This window comes from Setaria italica, chromosome VIII, assembly GCF_000263155.2.
Source record: "Setaria italica strain Yugu1 chromosome VIII, Setaria_italica_v2.0, whole genome shotgun sequence".
Classification (NCBI taxonomy): Eukaryota; Viridiplantae; Streptophyta; class Magnoliopsida; order Poales; family Poaceae; genus Setaria; species Setaria italica.
Window position 1 is genome coordinate 26,034,723 of NC_028457.1, and position 16,468 is coordinate 26,051,190.

A 16,468-nucleotide genomic window follows, 5' to 3' on the forward strand; every position below is an offset into this window, starting at 1 on the left:
CCCACAATATCCAATTCTTGATTGTATTATTTTATCACTTCAGTGAATGAGCAATATAATTCCCATGAATAAACTCCGTATCTTTGCCTGATTCATTTGTACTACGATTTTGGATGTTGTACCATTTTTGTACTACGATCTAGCAGTTATTCTTTACAGTAAGTGCGACTGGAAATTGCAACAGGAAGACAGTTGCGTCCTTACAAATAATACTCTCAACAGCCACTGGGCATCCGAACCAGTCCCTAGTTGAGAGAATGTTTTGTAGCATGAGACTACTTCCTTGTAAGGTGTTGATGTACTCAGAAAGCCCCCTCTTTGGAGAAATGATAGGGGATATAGATAGTAGCATTATTTTCAGTTTATACCCTCAAAATATTAGCGCTGCACATGCCTTTTGCAGCACTGAGATTTTGGTGTATATTGTCAAATTTTGAAATGAGTGATGTGTTTAATTTTGGTGCTCACTCTGCCTTTTGCATGCTGTTTAATTGAGATGTGTTCTGGTGCGTGTTCAAAGATCAAGGGATTCTGTTGCAATGCTATCTCAGCCCATTCCTCTGTGGCGTCTCAATTGAGAACTAATAACCAGAAAAAATTCCGCCATTTAGAGCAATGTTGCAAGGCGGGGGAAAGAGTATGCATGATGAATGCCTCCGTTCTATACTATTTTTTGAGAGATCCGTTATCAACTTTAGAGACTTCGGAGGACGGGCAGCCATCTAGATGCGTATAAAACGTTGATAAATGATAACCGTGCATTCATTATTAACTTCTAGTATCACCAAATTATCAAAGCCAGCACAGCTCGTAAAATTAAATGATTAAAGTATCTTCTAAGGTTTAATCACCAAATCAGACAAATGTTATCAGTACAACAAAGTTCAGATTCCACGCAGTTAACCAGAGAGGCAACATCACGAATGAGAATTAAACCTTCCCCTCTGGAGGCACTTCAGTCTGCGCTGTCACCTTCAAGGGCTTTCTGGTCGTCGTTAGGTTCTGCAGAACTACTACTGCGTTCATGATGGTGGTGCCGATGGTGACAGTGATGGTGGTGGCTATTCTTGTGAGACCTTTTGCCATTTCTCATCTTCTCTGATTCATCCGCAGCTCTTTCATCAGAAGACTCCTCCAAGGAGCGGCTCTTGTGATGCTTATGGTTATTGGAATCTGATGGTGCGTCTTCGTCACTAGATCTCTGACGCTTCCTGTGTCTCGACCTGACCTTGCCCTCGGAGTCAGAGTCATCATCTGATGATCGATGACGGCGTCTCCGGCTCCTAGAGTGGTCCTTCTTGGTCGATCTCCACTCTTCCTCATCACTGCTATAGTCTTCAGAATCTGACCTTGATGAATGTCTATGGTGTCTTCTTCTGTGTGAGTGCTTCTTCCTTCTACGTTCATCTTCAGACCCACTCTCACATTCACTGTTGCCCTCATCACTTGAGTCTGAGCTCCTCCTATTCGACCTCCGCTTGCGTCTCCTGGCATCGTCAGAGTCTGAATGACCATGTTTCCTGTTCCTTTTGTGTTCCTTCCTCTTCCTGTGTTTCCGATCAACATCACTGTCAGAGTCACTATCGGAGTCTGAGGAAGAATCCCCTCTCTTCCTGTGCTTTCTTGACTTAACTTTCTTCGCCTTGGCTTCTGCATCTGCCTTTGCTTTAGCTGCTGCTTCCAGTTTCTGCTCCCATTTCAGTGGTGCTTCTTTCTTCTCGAGGATCCTCTTTTCCTTCTCTTCGACCAGCTGCAGGAACTTCTTGGCATCCATCCCGAAAAATCAGATAACACTAAACCTGTAGGGATGTGAAATGATGCAAGGTAGTGCATCTCATAGAAGAGACAAAAACACTGTTAGTTTTTTGAACGTATGAAATTATATAGAACACTACTAGAGAAGTAAATCTAATCAGAAATAGAATGAAAGCTTTGGATATCACAAAGACAACTGCAACAAATTTACATCTACAGGCATAACACAATATGGTGAATGTGATCCCTAACAACAAAAGACAAATTATTTGGAGCGCACTTCCAGTTAATTAAGCTTCAAACATAACCAGCATATTCTCAAATTAGACTCATGCAGTTCACTTAATGTTCAAGTCAACTTTCTATGGACATGAGCCGTCAATTACATTCAATGTTACAGGGACTCCAAACTTTCATAAATTATGTTAACAAGAATATGATTGTGAATCTTGGTTCAGGAAAAGAGAACCAGACTGCTAATTAGTTTTAGCCCCAAAATCTTATTTAGAAATGAGTACATAATAGCAATGCAAGCTTTGAACCAAGTAGATCACGGTATACCATATTCAAAATTGCAACAGCAAAAATGCTAAATAGACAAAACCTTTTGTTATGTCAACTTCGTCCAAAGAAGCAAAACTAGCTAGTACTATTGATTTACGTGTTCCATTTTGTGAAAACAATATGCAGGTTCTATACCATATACTAAAAAAAAACAGAGAACTGAGCATAGACAATTTTCTTTTTACCAAGCATAAACAGTGGAATGACATTCCTAGCAAATGAGATCAGACTGAAGAAAACTTTGTGAAGCATCAAAGAGAGCTTGCCTCTTGTGTATCTCTGCTACTGGTCACAGGTTTATCTTCATTGTTCTGCAGCAAGATACTTCGGAAGGTTTAGTATCTCTATTTATCTCGTCATTACAGGTCACAGCTTCAAATGAGTTGATGTAGATGATCAGAATAATTTTATTTCTAAGCTATTCTGTACCCTGGTATTCTGTGAATAAGCTTCAAATGAGTCAGAACCTTACAGTATTGATGAGAGGCATTAGCATAAATAAGATTGTGTGTTTGTCAGCATTTCCTATCTGCACTTCATTGCTAGTTAGAGAATCTGGAGTCCAAAACTCCAAAGAAAAAACAAAGCATATCTCCTAGTAGTTCATAAACATGATTATTAGTCTTTTGTCGACAATGAAGACAAACCAAACCAAACAACAAATTAAAAAATGGCAATATTTCAGTATTTGCCTCCTGCCAACATTTCAGATGACAATATGAGCTCTAATCTTAATTAGCCTAAATTAGAAAATCTAACCATATCACAAAAGCATATCTACATATCCAGATGGGTAAATTTAACAGCAGGAATCATGCCCATCTGAAACAGGAATTCAGCAACGGAAAAAATGTCAGTTTGGAAACACTAGAATTTCAAGTTGCAGCAGGCCAATTTCCTCTTATAATTCACTCAGCCCCCCTCGTTTCACCCAAACTCACCAGGCTATGGAATTCCAGAAGAAAGAAACAAACCTCTTTATTACCTGAATATTTCCGTTGCTGCCGGTTTGGACTCCGAGTACTCAATCGAACCAACTGCCACTGTAAGGTCCTAGTAATCCTGCTTAATGTGGTAGAATTTTTAGTCTACTCCGGCTCACAAGGTTTTAGTCTGGTAGGGCAGTCAAAACAAAATGAATTAACACCAATATATCAGCTGCCATTTGATATGCATAAGCACTACGCGTCTAGGTTAACAGATAACACATTTTTCCATTTGCAATAAACAAAGGATAACACAAATAAAAGAACAAAAAACATACCCAGAGATCTGATGTTCAACCGAAGCGCCAGAATGCAAGCTCACTGAATGAATCCCAAGAGGCTTCAGGGGTTTGCATATCGATCGCACCTGCCCAAACGACACCAAATTAACTAAGTCATTCACATTTGATTCATTAAAAAGCTATACAGATAAATACACAGTAAGCATCAAAATGGCAGTACCAACCTGCGTGGCCTTCTCCTGGGACGGGACGAGGTACAGCAGGAAGGGGCAGGAGACGACCATCCCAAGCCTCTCCTTCCTGGTGACGATGTCGCAGGCAGTGGAGACGAGCCACGCTGTCTGCTCCATCGTGGCGCACGCGCCGCTGGTGTCGAGCACGTCGGACGGCGCCGGGGAGGAGCAGGACCTCCAGAGCTCCACGCCCCAGTCGCCGCCGCCGTGGATGCTGCTGCCGCCGCCGTCCTCGGTCGCCACCTCATCCCGGATGGCATTGAGGCAAACCACCAGGAACTTGGACAGGCGGTCGAAGTCGAGGGGCGGCGCGGGGTCGACGCGAGGGGCGCGAGGCGTAGATGCGGAGGAGGAGAGGGGCAGCGCGGGGTCGACGCGGAGGAGAGAGGCGGTGCGGGGTCGATGCGAGGGGCGGCGCGGCGTCGATGCGGAGGAGGAGAGGGGCGGCGCGGCGTCGATGCGGAGGAGGAGAGGGGCGGCGCGGCAGCTGCGGGCGAGCGGCGGCGGCGGCGGCGGAAACGGATGGGGAGAGATTGAGGCGGCTGCGGATGGGGAGCAGCGGTGACTGGATGCCGGGCGCGGAGTCGGCGGTGGAAGCGGCGGCGGCGGTTGGCGAGCGACGGCGGCGGAGGAGAGGGGCAGCGCGGGGTCGACGCGGAGGAGAGAGGCGGTGCGGGGTCGATGCGAGGGGCGGCGCGGCGTCGATGCGGAGGAGGAGAGGGGCGGCGCGGCAGCTGCGGGCGAGCGGCGGCGGCGGCGGCGGAAACGGATGGGGAGAGATTGAGGTGGCTGCGGATGGGGAGCAGCGGCGACTGGATGCCGGGCGCGGAGTCGGCGGTGGAAGCGGCGGCGGCGGTTGGCGAGCGACGGCGGCGGTGGGCGAGCGACGGTGGCGGCGAATGGCGAGCGGCAGCGTCCGCTAGCATGAGAAGTGGATGGACGGGAACTGAACACCACCCACAACGGAAGACCCACGTTCGGGAAAAAAAGCTGGAAAACAAACCGGGGGAACCGTTTGAGAAAAAAACCGGCGGGAGGAGCGGGAGAAAACGGGGGAGCCGGATCCGCGGGTGAGCTCGGGTACGGAATAGCCTGTTCGGTACCCAGGGTATTGTATAGTATAATCCTATATATATATATATATATATATATATATATATATATACGTACATATACATGTCTTTTGTATGCCAGTGCTGGCCTCCCCTCATTAAATCTGTGCTGTTCAGTTAAGTGAACTGACCACCATGGTGCACATGCATGACATGTACTTTTGTATAGTATACACAAATAATTTGTTGCCGCATTTGCATATATTAGTGGTAGATGCATGGATTCATCAGCAGCTCACAACAGCTAGCTGGTCAAAACAAGAGAATGATAAGGGGACACAAGCATTGTGCTTTTCAGTCTGACTGATTGGTCTACTCTCCAACAACCCTGTTCATTCCACAGTCCACACAGCCTAATTCCATCGCACCCATGCACACACAGAGTGCCTTGCAGAGCCAGAACACAGCCTAGTTATTAGCTTATCAGCCTCCTGCCAGAGAACAGAGAAAGAGATGAACCCAGGGGCATGCATGGAACAAAAACAAATGCATTAGTAGGAATTAATTGTTTGGATCACCAAATTGTCCCCATATTAATAAATAATGGTGGTTGGCTGAGAGAGAGAGAGAGAGAGGCCTCAAGCTCAGCTCGTCTTCTTTATATAAGTAAGGCCGTAGCTGAAGGTCCAACATCCCTTCGGCATAACACTTGCTCTCTACACACGAGAGCAGTCATTCTCTCTCTCTCTCTCTCTCTCTCTCTCTAGCTCTCAACCAGCGAAGGAAGAACAAGAAGCAAGAAGAGCAGGTACGGTGGACATGATTCACCGGCTCTTCGGCGAAGCTAGGTACGCACTTGTCTCATGGACCTTGGCAGTATATCTCTCCTATCGCCATCTCATCCATTTTTCACCATGATAGGCTCAACTTATTCCTCCAACAGTTACATATCTTTGCAAAAGAGAATCTCCTTCTAGTTCATCACATGTTTTCCCTCACGAAAAGAGATTTATGTACTCTAGCCACGATATATAATCCTGTCCCGTAATTGTGCCATTAACGCGGAGATCCTGATGCGGGTCCGTTCATTCTTCGGGGCTTTTCAGGAGAAGGGCGGCATCGCCGGTGATGGCCGGCGGCGAGCGGTGGCTGTCGGCAGCGGCCAGCAAAGGAAGGTGAGAGAAAACACCAGACTCACTCCTAGAACTATGCATCCTCTGATCCTCTTGCATACTAGAAGTTTTAAGGCATTACTACTAGCCAGGAGAGAGCCAGCTACCATTTGGTGCAGAAACTTTGGTGTTATCTGCTTAATTAAGATCTCTCCAGGGTGTTAGATTAGATTCCAGGACTGCAGGTGTTAATGCAGCTGCCGGTACTGTTGTGTCATGTGGTTGATCTCAGCCTCCCAGTGACAGGAGATAGTGAGAGGAGAGAGAGAGAGTAGTAGATGAGAGAGAGACAGGGGGGATATGTGGGCCCGCGTGTACGTTTGCTTGTGAGTTGGAAGCACGGCAGCTTCCAAGAACAGTGAGTGCCCTGCTGTTTCAAAAGGGCAGGGCCAGCCCACGGCGATGTCAGGCCCCCTTTTGCCAATGCCAAGAATCTTCCCGTTAACCACGCGCGCGAGTTCCCTGGATTTGTTAGCCAACCCACCCAATTGTTTAATCTCCCACTGTCTGCTCCCAGTCTTTGCAATGCTCCCTACAATATTTTCAAAGCTGCTTTTTAATTGACTGCCCAAACAGTTTTGAATTCCATCCAAACCCATGCACAAGAATAAAATGCAATGTTTAGTTCACAAAAAGTAGAATAAAAACAAAGCATGAAATACTTTCCTTTTTCTTTCTGCATTTCTTTATTTTCGTCAGTGTGTGCATTTATTTACCTAGAAAATGAATTTTTTTTATTATGTTTATGATGATGCATACACATGCCGGTTTTTTATTGTAAAAAATTATTTTCTTCCCCGCTGTCAGCTGACATTGTTGTACATCTCAATGCTCACAAGAAATTTTATGTTCCCCCCTTTGTCATTTGCCTTTATAGATTTCAACTACCAGTACAAGTTTCAATGTCTAATTTTTCTAATCAAGTTCCAACAAATCTCACAACATTCAACTCGCATCCAATTCTGACACCAAGCACTTAATTCTGCACAGGCTTGAGGGGAAGATCGCAGTAGTCACGGGGGGCGCCAGTGGGCTCGGAAAGGCTGCGGCCCACGAGTTCATTCAGGAGGGCGCGCAGGCCGTACTCATCGCGGACATCAACTCAAAGCTGGGCCCCGAGACGGCGCGCGAGCTGGGCCCCAAGGCCCACTTCGTGCACTGCGACGTCGCCGTCGAGGACAGCGTCGCCGCGGCCGTGGACGCTGCCGTGGCGCGGCACGGTCGGCTGGACGTCATGCTCAATAGCGCCGGCGTCGTGGGCCCGCTTTCGCCGGGCACGTCGCGGCTGGCCAGCCTGGACTTCGGGCAGTTCGACGCCGTCATGTCGGTGAACGTGCGCGGGACGCTGGCCGGGATCAAGCACGCCACGCGCGTCATGGCGCCGCCGGCCGGTGCCGGCGTCGGGTCGATCCTGTGCATGGCGAGCATCAGCGGCATCCTCGGCGGGCTCGGGACGTACCCGTACTCGGTGTCCAAGTTCGCCATCGCCGGGATCGTCAAGGCTGCCGCCGCCGAGCTGTCGCGCGTCGGCGTCCGCATCAACTGCATCTCGCCGTACGCGGTGCCGACGCCGATGGTGGTGGACCAGTTCTCCACCATGCTCGGCGGCGCCGCCTACGAGGAGCAGGTGGCGGCCATCATCAGGGCGCTCGGCGAGCTGAAGGGCGCGACGTGCGAGGCGGTGGACATCGCCAGGGCCGCCGTGTACCTCGCCTCCGACGACGCCAAGTACGTATCCGGGCACAACCTGGTGGTCGACGGCGGGTTCACGAGCTACAAGAACATGAACCTGCCCTTCCCTACGAAGCCACAGGAGTGACTGTACAAAACTGCACCTAACCATCAGGAAGAAGAAGAAAGATAATGTGATGAGTTGTTGTGATCGTTGTTTAGAAGGGTTGTGAGTGACTTTTGAATCCATGGGAAGTTACTGGATTCTGTAGAGAAGGATGTGGATTTGCATTTCCTGCTTTCTTAGTGTGGAGGAGTTGTGAGTTGTATGTGAAACCGCAAAGGTACTAGATGTTTTGATTTCAGTCAAAAAGACCATGGAACTTTTAGTTCAACAACATGTGCCACAAGTTCAGACTAAGTACTCACTTGCATTCATATGCAATTCTAGATCATTGCAATTTTATTCTCATCTAATTCTAAGAAGCTCTTTTTGTTGTAAGGGTGCAGGGTTCAGCAACAGAACCACTCATTACTAACTGAACATATTCCATTAAAATTCAGTCTAACTTGTTTGGAGGAGGGATGGAACTTTTTTAATACAAGGACGACACACACGCGTACACAGTAGCATTGCACATGCAGACCTGCGAGGGGTGGACTACAATTTTACCACTAATAGTCCTTGTCTGCTCTATTATGACAGAGTTGATTTCCCCTAGGTGGAAAATTTCTCTGGATTGGTACTTTCCGGTGTTTCTGGTCCAAATTTGGAGTCGAAAATCTTGGACCGCATTATTCCATTTATATAGCAGGCAGTTAATCATAACCAAGTGATTAGTCCCCTTAATTTAGAAAAGAGTACTTAGCATCTTGGAAATTTCTCAGTGTTTGACGATTGATATCTTAGATGGCTAGTGTTTTATTTCTAATTGGATATTTTATAAGATGCAACAGTTGGCGAACCAGTAGGAATACAAGGCCACGTGCTCACACAGACGCACAGAATGACCCACTCGGAGAAACAGAGGAGGAACTAGCCTGGGCACTCAGCTAGAAATATTAAACAAAGAAAAAGAAAAATTCACTCAAGAGCTCCAAGCACAAAAATTAATAGCCAGCAAAATAGCAAAGCTAAACGAGGCTAAAAGACAACTAGTGGAGTAGCAGCAGGAGCTGAACGAATTGCAATATACCACGCCACAACCACCACCACAACCGCCACTTCCGAGTTGATCACCAATGACACACCCATCATATACCCAAACCCCAACTTCTTTGGACATAACACCCCAGTGACAACTAGCACCTACACAACAATTGACAAAAGCTCTCCACTGTCCTTAAGCTTGCAAACAGCTCCGTGGCTCACAACCTACAAGGAAGTCACATTGCCAAAGTTCAATGGGCAAATAGACCCTCACCAGTTCCTCATGAGCTACTAGACAATCATAGCTTCGGCGGGAGGAGATGAGGTGAGGCTAGCAAAATCGTTCATAATAGCATGCGAAGGGGCAGCACTGAATTGGTACTCTCTGCTTCCACCACAGTCCGTATACAGCTGGATAGATCTCAAAACCAAGCTAGTTCAAAACTTCCAAGGCTTTCATAGAGCTCTGACTGATGAAGGAGATCTATTCAACTGTGTTCAAAAAGATAAAGAGCCCCTAACAAGCTATGTGAAAAGATTTGTCCAGCTCAAGTCACAAACTCCAGATGTGGAGGATAGCGTGGCTATAGCAGCTTGCATCAAGGGGCTCAACCTAGGTCCAACAGCCTCGAAGCTATCAAGGAAAAAGCGCAAAATAATGGAAGCCTTGTTCGCAGAGCTGGACAAATACTGTAGATCAGATGAAGACCATAGGAGGAGAGTGGCAGAGAGAAACCACCAGAGGCAAGCTGAAAAGACCAAAACTGGCAAACCTCGCGGTACAACCACGCGCAACGACACCACTCATACCCAGCTCATCAGGTGCTATCAATCAAGGGTTAATCTGGGTGGTTCCGCCATAGTCTTGATCTTGAATGTAAAAGGGAGGACACAAGACACAGATTTATATAGGTTCGGGCCGCCAGAGTAGCATAATACCCTATATCCTATTTGGGGTGTTGTATATTGTGCCCTGCGCTTGGGTGTTGTTTGGTGTTGAACCTCTTGGTGGTTCTGAGGGTTCATCTAGGTACCCCTACCCTCCTTTATATACTTCAAGGGGCGGGATAACTTTTCGGTTACAAGGAGTCCTAGTATGATTATATGGTATGAGTCCTAGTAGGACTAAAGAGAAATCCTAGTAGGAGTCTGTCTTCTTCCTTATATGAGTTTTTCCCTATATGAGTTTTTCCTCATAAATGCTTCTCATAAAAGGTTGTAACGAGGCAATATCAATACAAGAATATATGTCATATCACCTATTTTTCCCACCGAGATTTTTAAAGGTGATATTCAAGACATATTATATGTCATATCTTCTATTTTCTCTACAAGAGTTTTCCCATTGGGTTTTGGGAAAGATTATTCGAATATAATATTTAGATCATAATATTATATTATTGATCACCAAACTTACTTATGAGTTTTCCTTTTCAAGGTTTCTCATATGAGTTTGCAATGAGACAATAATCTAAATATCCTATATCATTTTCTCCTTATATTTTTCCACTAGGTTTTAAAAGAGTTTTAATCGCATATGGACATATAAGTTGGTTTCTCCTCAATATTTTTCCCATAGGATTTTTGGAGGAGTTTTTCCCATATGATAATCAAAGATGATTGAACAAGGATGACATGAAGCTTAAAAGACGCAATTGATCAAGGGGGAGTGTTGTGAACCACTAGAATTTGATATGAACCCGCTAGGGTTGTTTCCCGATCTTTCGATGAGAGGTCTGGGATAACTCGATTGGTCGATGGAGACGATGTTCACGGCCCGACTACAGCCTTCCAAGGATCGCCTTAGCAACCAATACACCACCTCCAATGGTCGTCGTGATCTTGTGGAGCACGATCAACCAAACCACTAGGGTAATTCCTGCAAGCAATCGAGGAACAAGCAAATCAATTGAAAATATCAAGATGAAAATAAATCTGAAATCACAAAGTTGGAGTTCTTAATCGAGTAGAACGGATGGTCTAGTCGACACACACGTCTACAAGGAAGTAGCAATGGCTAAACTTACATCAAAACAAAACCCAATCTGTTTGTGGCAGCTCTAATCCTTATTAATACCTAGGAGGACAACCAGGGGAGTGTTTGGGTCGTGCTCCAACCCTAGGACATGTCCCTAATGGACCCAACATGATACACGGCCCATTGGGCCAAAATAAGGCGACACAACACCTCTGGATAGAAAACCCCTCGGTAGTATTTTGGTGATTGTGTTCTCCTCAGAATAGATATGGATATGAGTCTATCTCCATATGAAAATAGACTTCATAAGAATTCCAAGGAGTACTTGAACGCCCAAAACAAAGTCTGGATGAGGTTGTGGCGGCCGTTGCAAGTTGGGGTAGAGCTGCGGTCCGAATCCAGCGCCAAAACATGTTGGATTGGATCTCTTTCTTTCCTTGGGCAAAAAGTGACGTGGTGGCCTGGTGGACGACGTTGGGAATACTTGGACTTGGCCTCCAATCTACTTCTTTGGTCCTCCCTACCTTTCATGTGTGTTTAACACTATTTTTGATCCACGTATGTATTTTTGAAATTAACTACGAACACACATCAGGGTGCAACATCAATTCATCAAATGTATTAAATACAATCATGGTAAAGAATTATTTCACCTGTGAATCAAAAGATACTAATGTGGTTGTATCTGAGCAGGTGATGTCCTCATCATTCTCTCCTTCTTGGCTGTAAGTCGTCCTTGACTTGCTCCAATGGCATTCTAAGGTGCTTGCTTTGATGTTGGAGCACGGAGCGACGACCATGCTGCATGGCCACAACCAGTAATGCTCCCCTTCTTTAGCCTTACCCTGTTGCATATAGGAAAATCTAGGAAAACTTTGCAAGATATTATTAGTGTTAGTGCAGCCCTCTATTTGATCATAGTATTGTTGCCCAAAAGGATATTTCAGATTAGAGCAAATATAAAATTTATGCACCAAATCTTGTCCTTTGCTATCGTATTTGCCAATTGGATGAAGCGAACAATGATTAAAACTTGGCAAACCAGAATTAAATTTAAGTTTTTCTTTTAGACAATTTAGATTACATAGAATATCAAATTCAATATAACCCAAAGTATTTAAAGAGGATAGCAAATTAAGTTCATCTTGTGCATAAGTAATAGGATGAAAAGGCTTATCTTGAGCACATTTGTATTGTTCCAAACCAAAAGTATCACACTTATTCACTACTTGTGGCATAGGATTTAAAGAATCAACAATACACAAGTCCACTTTATCGCAAGGAATAGCAAGTAAATCATTTTGTGATAAAGGAAAATCAGCAATGGGTTCCAATTTTTGTTGCTCTTCATCAGCATGCCGGGTGGACAATTTTTGGTTATTATGGGTCACATCATCATTGCAAGTACTCATAGATAAAAGAATCTCCTTTTTAGCATTGAGAGCAAGATAAAATAATTGACCAATATGTCTGTATGATTTACTAATTAACAAGGTTCAAATTTTAGAATTGAGCCCTCTCATGAACCTACTCATAACATCTTCCATGCGTTCATCTAATCCACCATACAAGATACAAATTTTAAAATCATGGAAGTATTCTTTCACAGTCCTACTACATTGCCTCAAGTTGTCTAATTTTGTAAGCAAATAATCAACATAATATTCATGAATGAATGCCTCTCCAAAAAGAAATTTGAAGTCTTCCCAATATTCTAGAACTTTCTTATGTCTACAAATGCGTTTCCATTCTAGCAAAGCATATTCAGTTAAAACATTAGAGGCAATATAAATTTTTTGTTTCTCAGACAAGTCATGCTCATAAAATTCATTATCTACTTTTATCTCCCAATCAATGTAAGCTTTAGGATCAAACTTACCATCATAAAATATCATATAATGGCAAGTGTTGAATAACATCCTGAATATGAGGGTCTAGTTTCAACAGCTCAAAAATCTCTGTATCACCTGCCATGATTAGTAGAAAATAATAAACACAAAACAATATGTATCATCTGTCAACTACTAGGATGTGTTGGTTGTAATTCTCTCAAACTCAAATTGTTTCAAATAAGTCAAGTTCTTACCAAGCCAAACAGGAGGTGATGGCAACCAACAAGTCTACAACCGTGGAATGAAGTGTATCGGTGCCGCAACAACAGGACCTGTCAAGTTGTAATCGAAATATATGGAGTTGTAGGTGGGTTGAAGCAAGGAAGTACTAGCATCACGTTAGTCACAAAAGCAAACTGAATAATCGTTCAACGGTGGTACTGTGCTGGTCCTAGCCTAGACCGTGCTAGAGACGCGAGCCTGGACACAAGGGAAGTCACAACACACCACTGAAAAAAATAGAGAAACACAACGAATAGCCCCTTTTCTTCCTGTTTTTTTGTCTTTCTTTTCTTTTTTCTGTTTTTTTGTCTTCTTTTTTTTCAGGGGATCCTCAAATCTGATTATATGAACAAAAGGACTTCACAAGAGTCACACACCACACAAACTTTTTCCGAAAGGTTAGGGGTATTCTAGTAAAAAAAAGATATATGCAGGACGTGGAGAGCTCGAGTATAGGTAGGACTAACAGTGCACAAAGATGTACTCAGATTCGGACTCAAGATAGCAACAAGGCAGCTGTCAATTTGGACTCCAAACCGATTCCAACTCGAACTCAACACCATGTGGGATTCGGTCTTAAACAAACTCAGAGTCCTACTTGGACTTAAACACAAAGATGTATTCGGATTCAGCCAACAGAAGGTTTATATGGTAGCACACGGCTGTGACTAGAATGTGACAAGAACTCGAAACTCTAAAGGATTAAAACTAAGACCAGCAACTCGACACAACCGATGCAACCAAAAACTTAACAAGTCCTAACTAAGCAATGCTAGCAAAGGCTCAAAGGGTTTATAGGATTGCGGGTAAACTAATGTACTAATTTTTTTTTTTGGCTTTTTCTGGACTTGGGAAAGTAAAACAACGAAGGATTGGAAGTCTCTCACTGATAAACCTTGCTCTGATTACCAACTGATATGAACCCGCTATGGTTGTTTCCCGATCTTTCGATGAGAGGCGTGGGATAGCTCAATTGGTCGATGGAGACGACGCTCATGGCCCGACTACAGCCTTCCAAGCTGCACCTTAGCAACCGATACACCACCTCCAATGGTCGTCGTGATCTTGTGGAGCACGATCAACCAAACCACTAGGGTAATTCCTGCAAGCAATCGAGGAACAAGCAAAAACAAGTAGAACAAGCAACTCAATTGTAAATATGAAGATGAAAACCAATCTTAAATCACAAAGTTGGGGTTCTGAATCAGTAGAATGGATGGTCTAGTCGACACACGCGTCTACAAGGAAGTAGCAATGGCTAAACTTACATCAAAACAAAACCCAATCTGTTTGTGGCAGCTGTAATCCTTATTAATATATAGAAGGATGACCAGAGGAGTGTTGGGGTCATGCTCCAACGCTAGGACATGTCCCTAATGGACCCAAAGTGATACACGGTCCATTGGGCCAAAATAAGGCGACGCAGCACCTCTGGACAGAAAACCTCTCGGTAGTATTTTGGTGATTGCAGTCTCCTCAGAATAGATATGGGTATGAGTCTATCTCCATATGAAAATAGACTTTATAAGGATTCCAAGGAGTACTTGAATGCTCAAAACGGAGTCCAAATGAGGTCGTGGCGGCCGTTGCAAGTTGGGGTTGAGCTGCAGTCCGAATCCAGTGCCAAAACGTGTTGGATTGGATCTTTCTTTCCTTGGGCAAAAAGTGACGTGGTGGCCTGGTGGATGACGTTGGGAATACTTGGACTTGGCCTCCAATCTACTTTTTTTGGTCCTCCCTACCTTTCATGTGTGTTTAACACTATTTTTGATCCACGTATGTATTTCTGAAATTGACAACGAACCTACATCATGGTGCAACATTAATTCATCAAATGTATCAAATACAATCATGGTAAACAATTATTTCACCTATGAATCAAAAGTTACTAATGTGGTTGTATCCGAGCAGGTGATGTCCTCATCAGAATTAGTGACCAATTACTCTCATTACTTAATCATTAGTTATTGATGTTATTAGCAACTGCTAATGACAAGTCACTGAAGGGGCCATTTGAGAAGGGACCTTCATACCCTTTGGGCTTGTATATATGTGGGCTTGTATATATGTGTAATAGTACCTCTTTTCAATCAATCCATTCCATTACATCGTTTCACTTTTTCATTCTTCAACAGGGTCTATTGAGCCTGTACAATGCTGCTCATATGGCTGTGCCAGGCGAGGATATCCTTGATGATGTCATCGCCTTCACTAGGTCCCATCTCGAGACTATGAAGAGAAATGTTGGCTCTCCATTGGCAGAGCAGATCTTCCGTGCCCTTGACATCCCGCTCCGGCGATACATGCGTCCACTAGAGACCATGTACTATATTGCCGAGTATGGGAAGGAAGAGACAGACAACGCTATGGTGCTAGAGCTTGCGAGACTGGATTATAAAGCATCACCAGGTCCATCCAGCTGAAGGAGCTCCGGGACTTCTGCTTGTAAGTCCATATTTCTCTTTTCTTTTACACCTCTTTATACCTATATAAGTTAAGTAATCTAAGAAAACTTCCATGTGGGCCTAACTGTGCAACGCACGGAACGTGTTGCCAATGATATCTGATAGAGAAAATCCCCTGTTTGCCGCACTCCGACGCTAGTACTGAAAAAACATCGGGGCAACAAAAAGAAAAAATAAAAAAGATCAATCAAAGCTAAGAACACTTCATCTAGTAGGGATCATGTTGGAGACGGCGCGGCAGTTCTCGGACATCTCGATGAGCGACCTGTTGAGGTCGCAGACCGGGCTCTTGGCAGCGGCCTTTCTGAACTCCTCGTCGCAGTTCTGCATGTCCTGCGCCGCCATGGTCATGGCGGCGTAGATGGTGATGCCGTCCCTGAAGCTGATGGCATGCTTGCAGGCATCGAGGTTGTCTTGGCGTCCAGGTAGAAGCTCTTGCAGAGGTTCAGCGCCCTTCGCTGCTCCGGGGTGACCGCTGGATTGGTCTACTTCTTCGCACGCCACCTCACCGCCCTCACCTGCTTCTTGAATGCGTCCACCTGCATCTCTAGCACCGTCAGCGAGTCCACCGTGTCGTACTTCCCGGCGTGCTTCTGCAACGAGCCTCTGCATAGGTCCGGGAACTCGGTGTTCTTGCATACCGACGCCACCGCGGCGACCGGCAGACACCGACCCCTGTGCATCACGGCGCACCCCCGCGGACTGGCCACTGCGCCGTGCGCTTTTTTCGAGAACTTGCCTGGACAATTGCGTGTGTTTCGAGAACTTGCCTGGACAAGTATTTCATTAACAAGAAGCAGAGATTTGTACAGAGTTTTAAACGACCTCTTACCTAAAATAGAAAAGAAAACTTACAAAGAAAGGAAGATGAAAAAACGATCTACCACTAAAAACAAACTAAAACCGCGTCGTGCTCTTGTTTTCTTCGTCGAGAAAGAGAGGAGAGGAAACAATGGGTAAGGAGAGAGAGGGAAAGGAACGGGAGAAGGGAAGAGGTAGATGGTGGGAGAAGATTGGACCAAGTAGGGATGAAAGTGGTACGGATATTATCTGTCCGTTCATCCGACAAAGGGGTCCAAGCACTCA

The 16,468-nt window shown here is 44.9% G+C and overlaps 3 protein-coding genes and 1 pseudogene across 3 annotated transcripts; 1 reads left to right on the top strand and 3 right to left on the bottom strand.

The window, feature by feature from the left end:
- Positions 1 to 744: 744 nt before the first annotated feature.
- LOC111255656 (pre-mRNA-splicing factor 38B-like) lies at positions 745 to 2,578 on the bottom strand. Its single transcript, XM_022829278.1, has one exon. The coding sequence runs from the start codon at positions 1,772 to 1,774 to the stop codon at positions 956 to 958; it is 819 nt and encodes a 272-aa protein (XP_022685013.1). The 5' UTR covers positions 1,775 to 2,578; the 3' UTR covers positions 745 to 955.
- Positions 1,736 to 5,029, bottom strand: LOC101778352 (vegetative cell wall protein gp1). The gene is made up of 6 exons (XM_022829517.1): positions 5,024 to 5,029; positions 3,772 to 4,872; positions 3,584 to 3,672; positions 3,305 to 3,381; positions 2,586 to 2,757; positions 1,736 to 1,799 (listed from the first exon to the last, which is right to left on the bottom strand). The coding sequence occupies exons 1-5, from the start codon at positions 5,027 to 5,029 to the stop codon at positions 2,738 to 2,740; spliced, it is 1,293 nt and encodes a 430-aa protein (XP_022685252.1). The 3' UTR covers positions 1,736 to 1,799; positions 2,586 to 2,737.
- A 477-nt stretch (positions 5,030 to 5,506) lies between these two features.
- On the top strand, positions 5,507 to 8,070 carry LOC101780090 (zerumbone synthase). Its single transcript, XM_004979302.3, has 3 exons — positions 5,507 to 5,680; positions 5,939 to 6,007; positions 6,995 to 8,070. Exons 1-3 carry the CDS (start codon positions 5,652 to 5,654, stop codon positions 7,821 to 7,823), a joined length of 927 nt encoding a protein of 308 aa, XP_004979359.1. The 5' UTR covers positions 5,507 to 5,651; the 3' UTR covers positions 7,824 to 8,070.
- Positions 8,071 to 15,586: 7,516 nt separating this feature from the next.
- Positions 15,587 to 16,065, bottom strand: LOC101774833 (annotated as a pseudogene).
- Between the last annotated feature and the right edge of the window lie 403 nt (positions 16,066 to 16,468).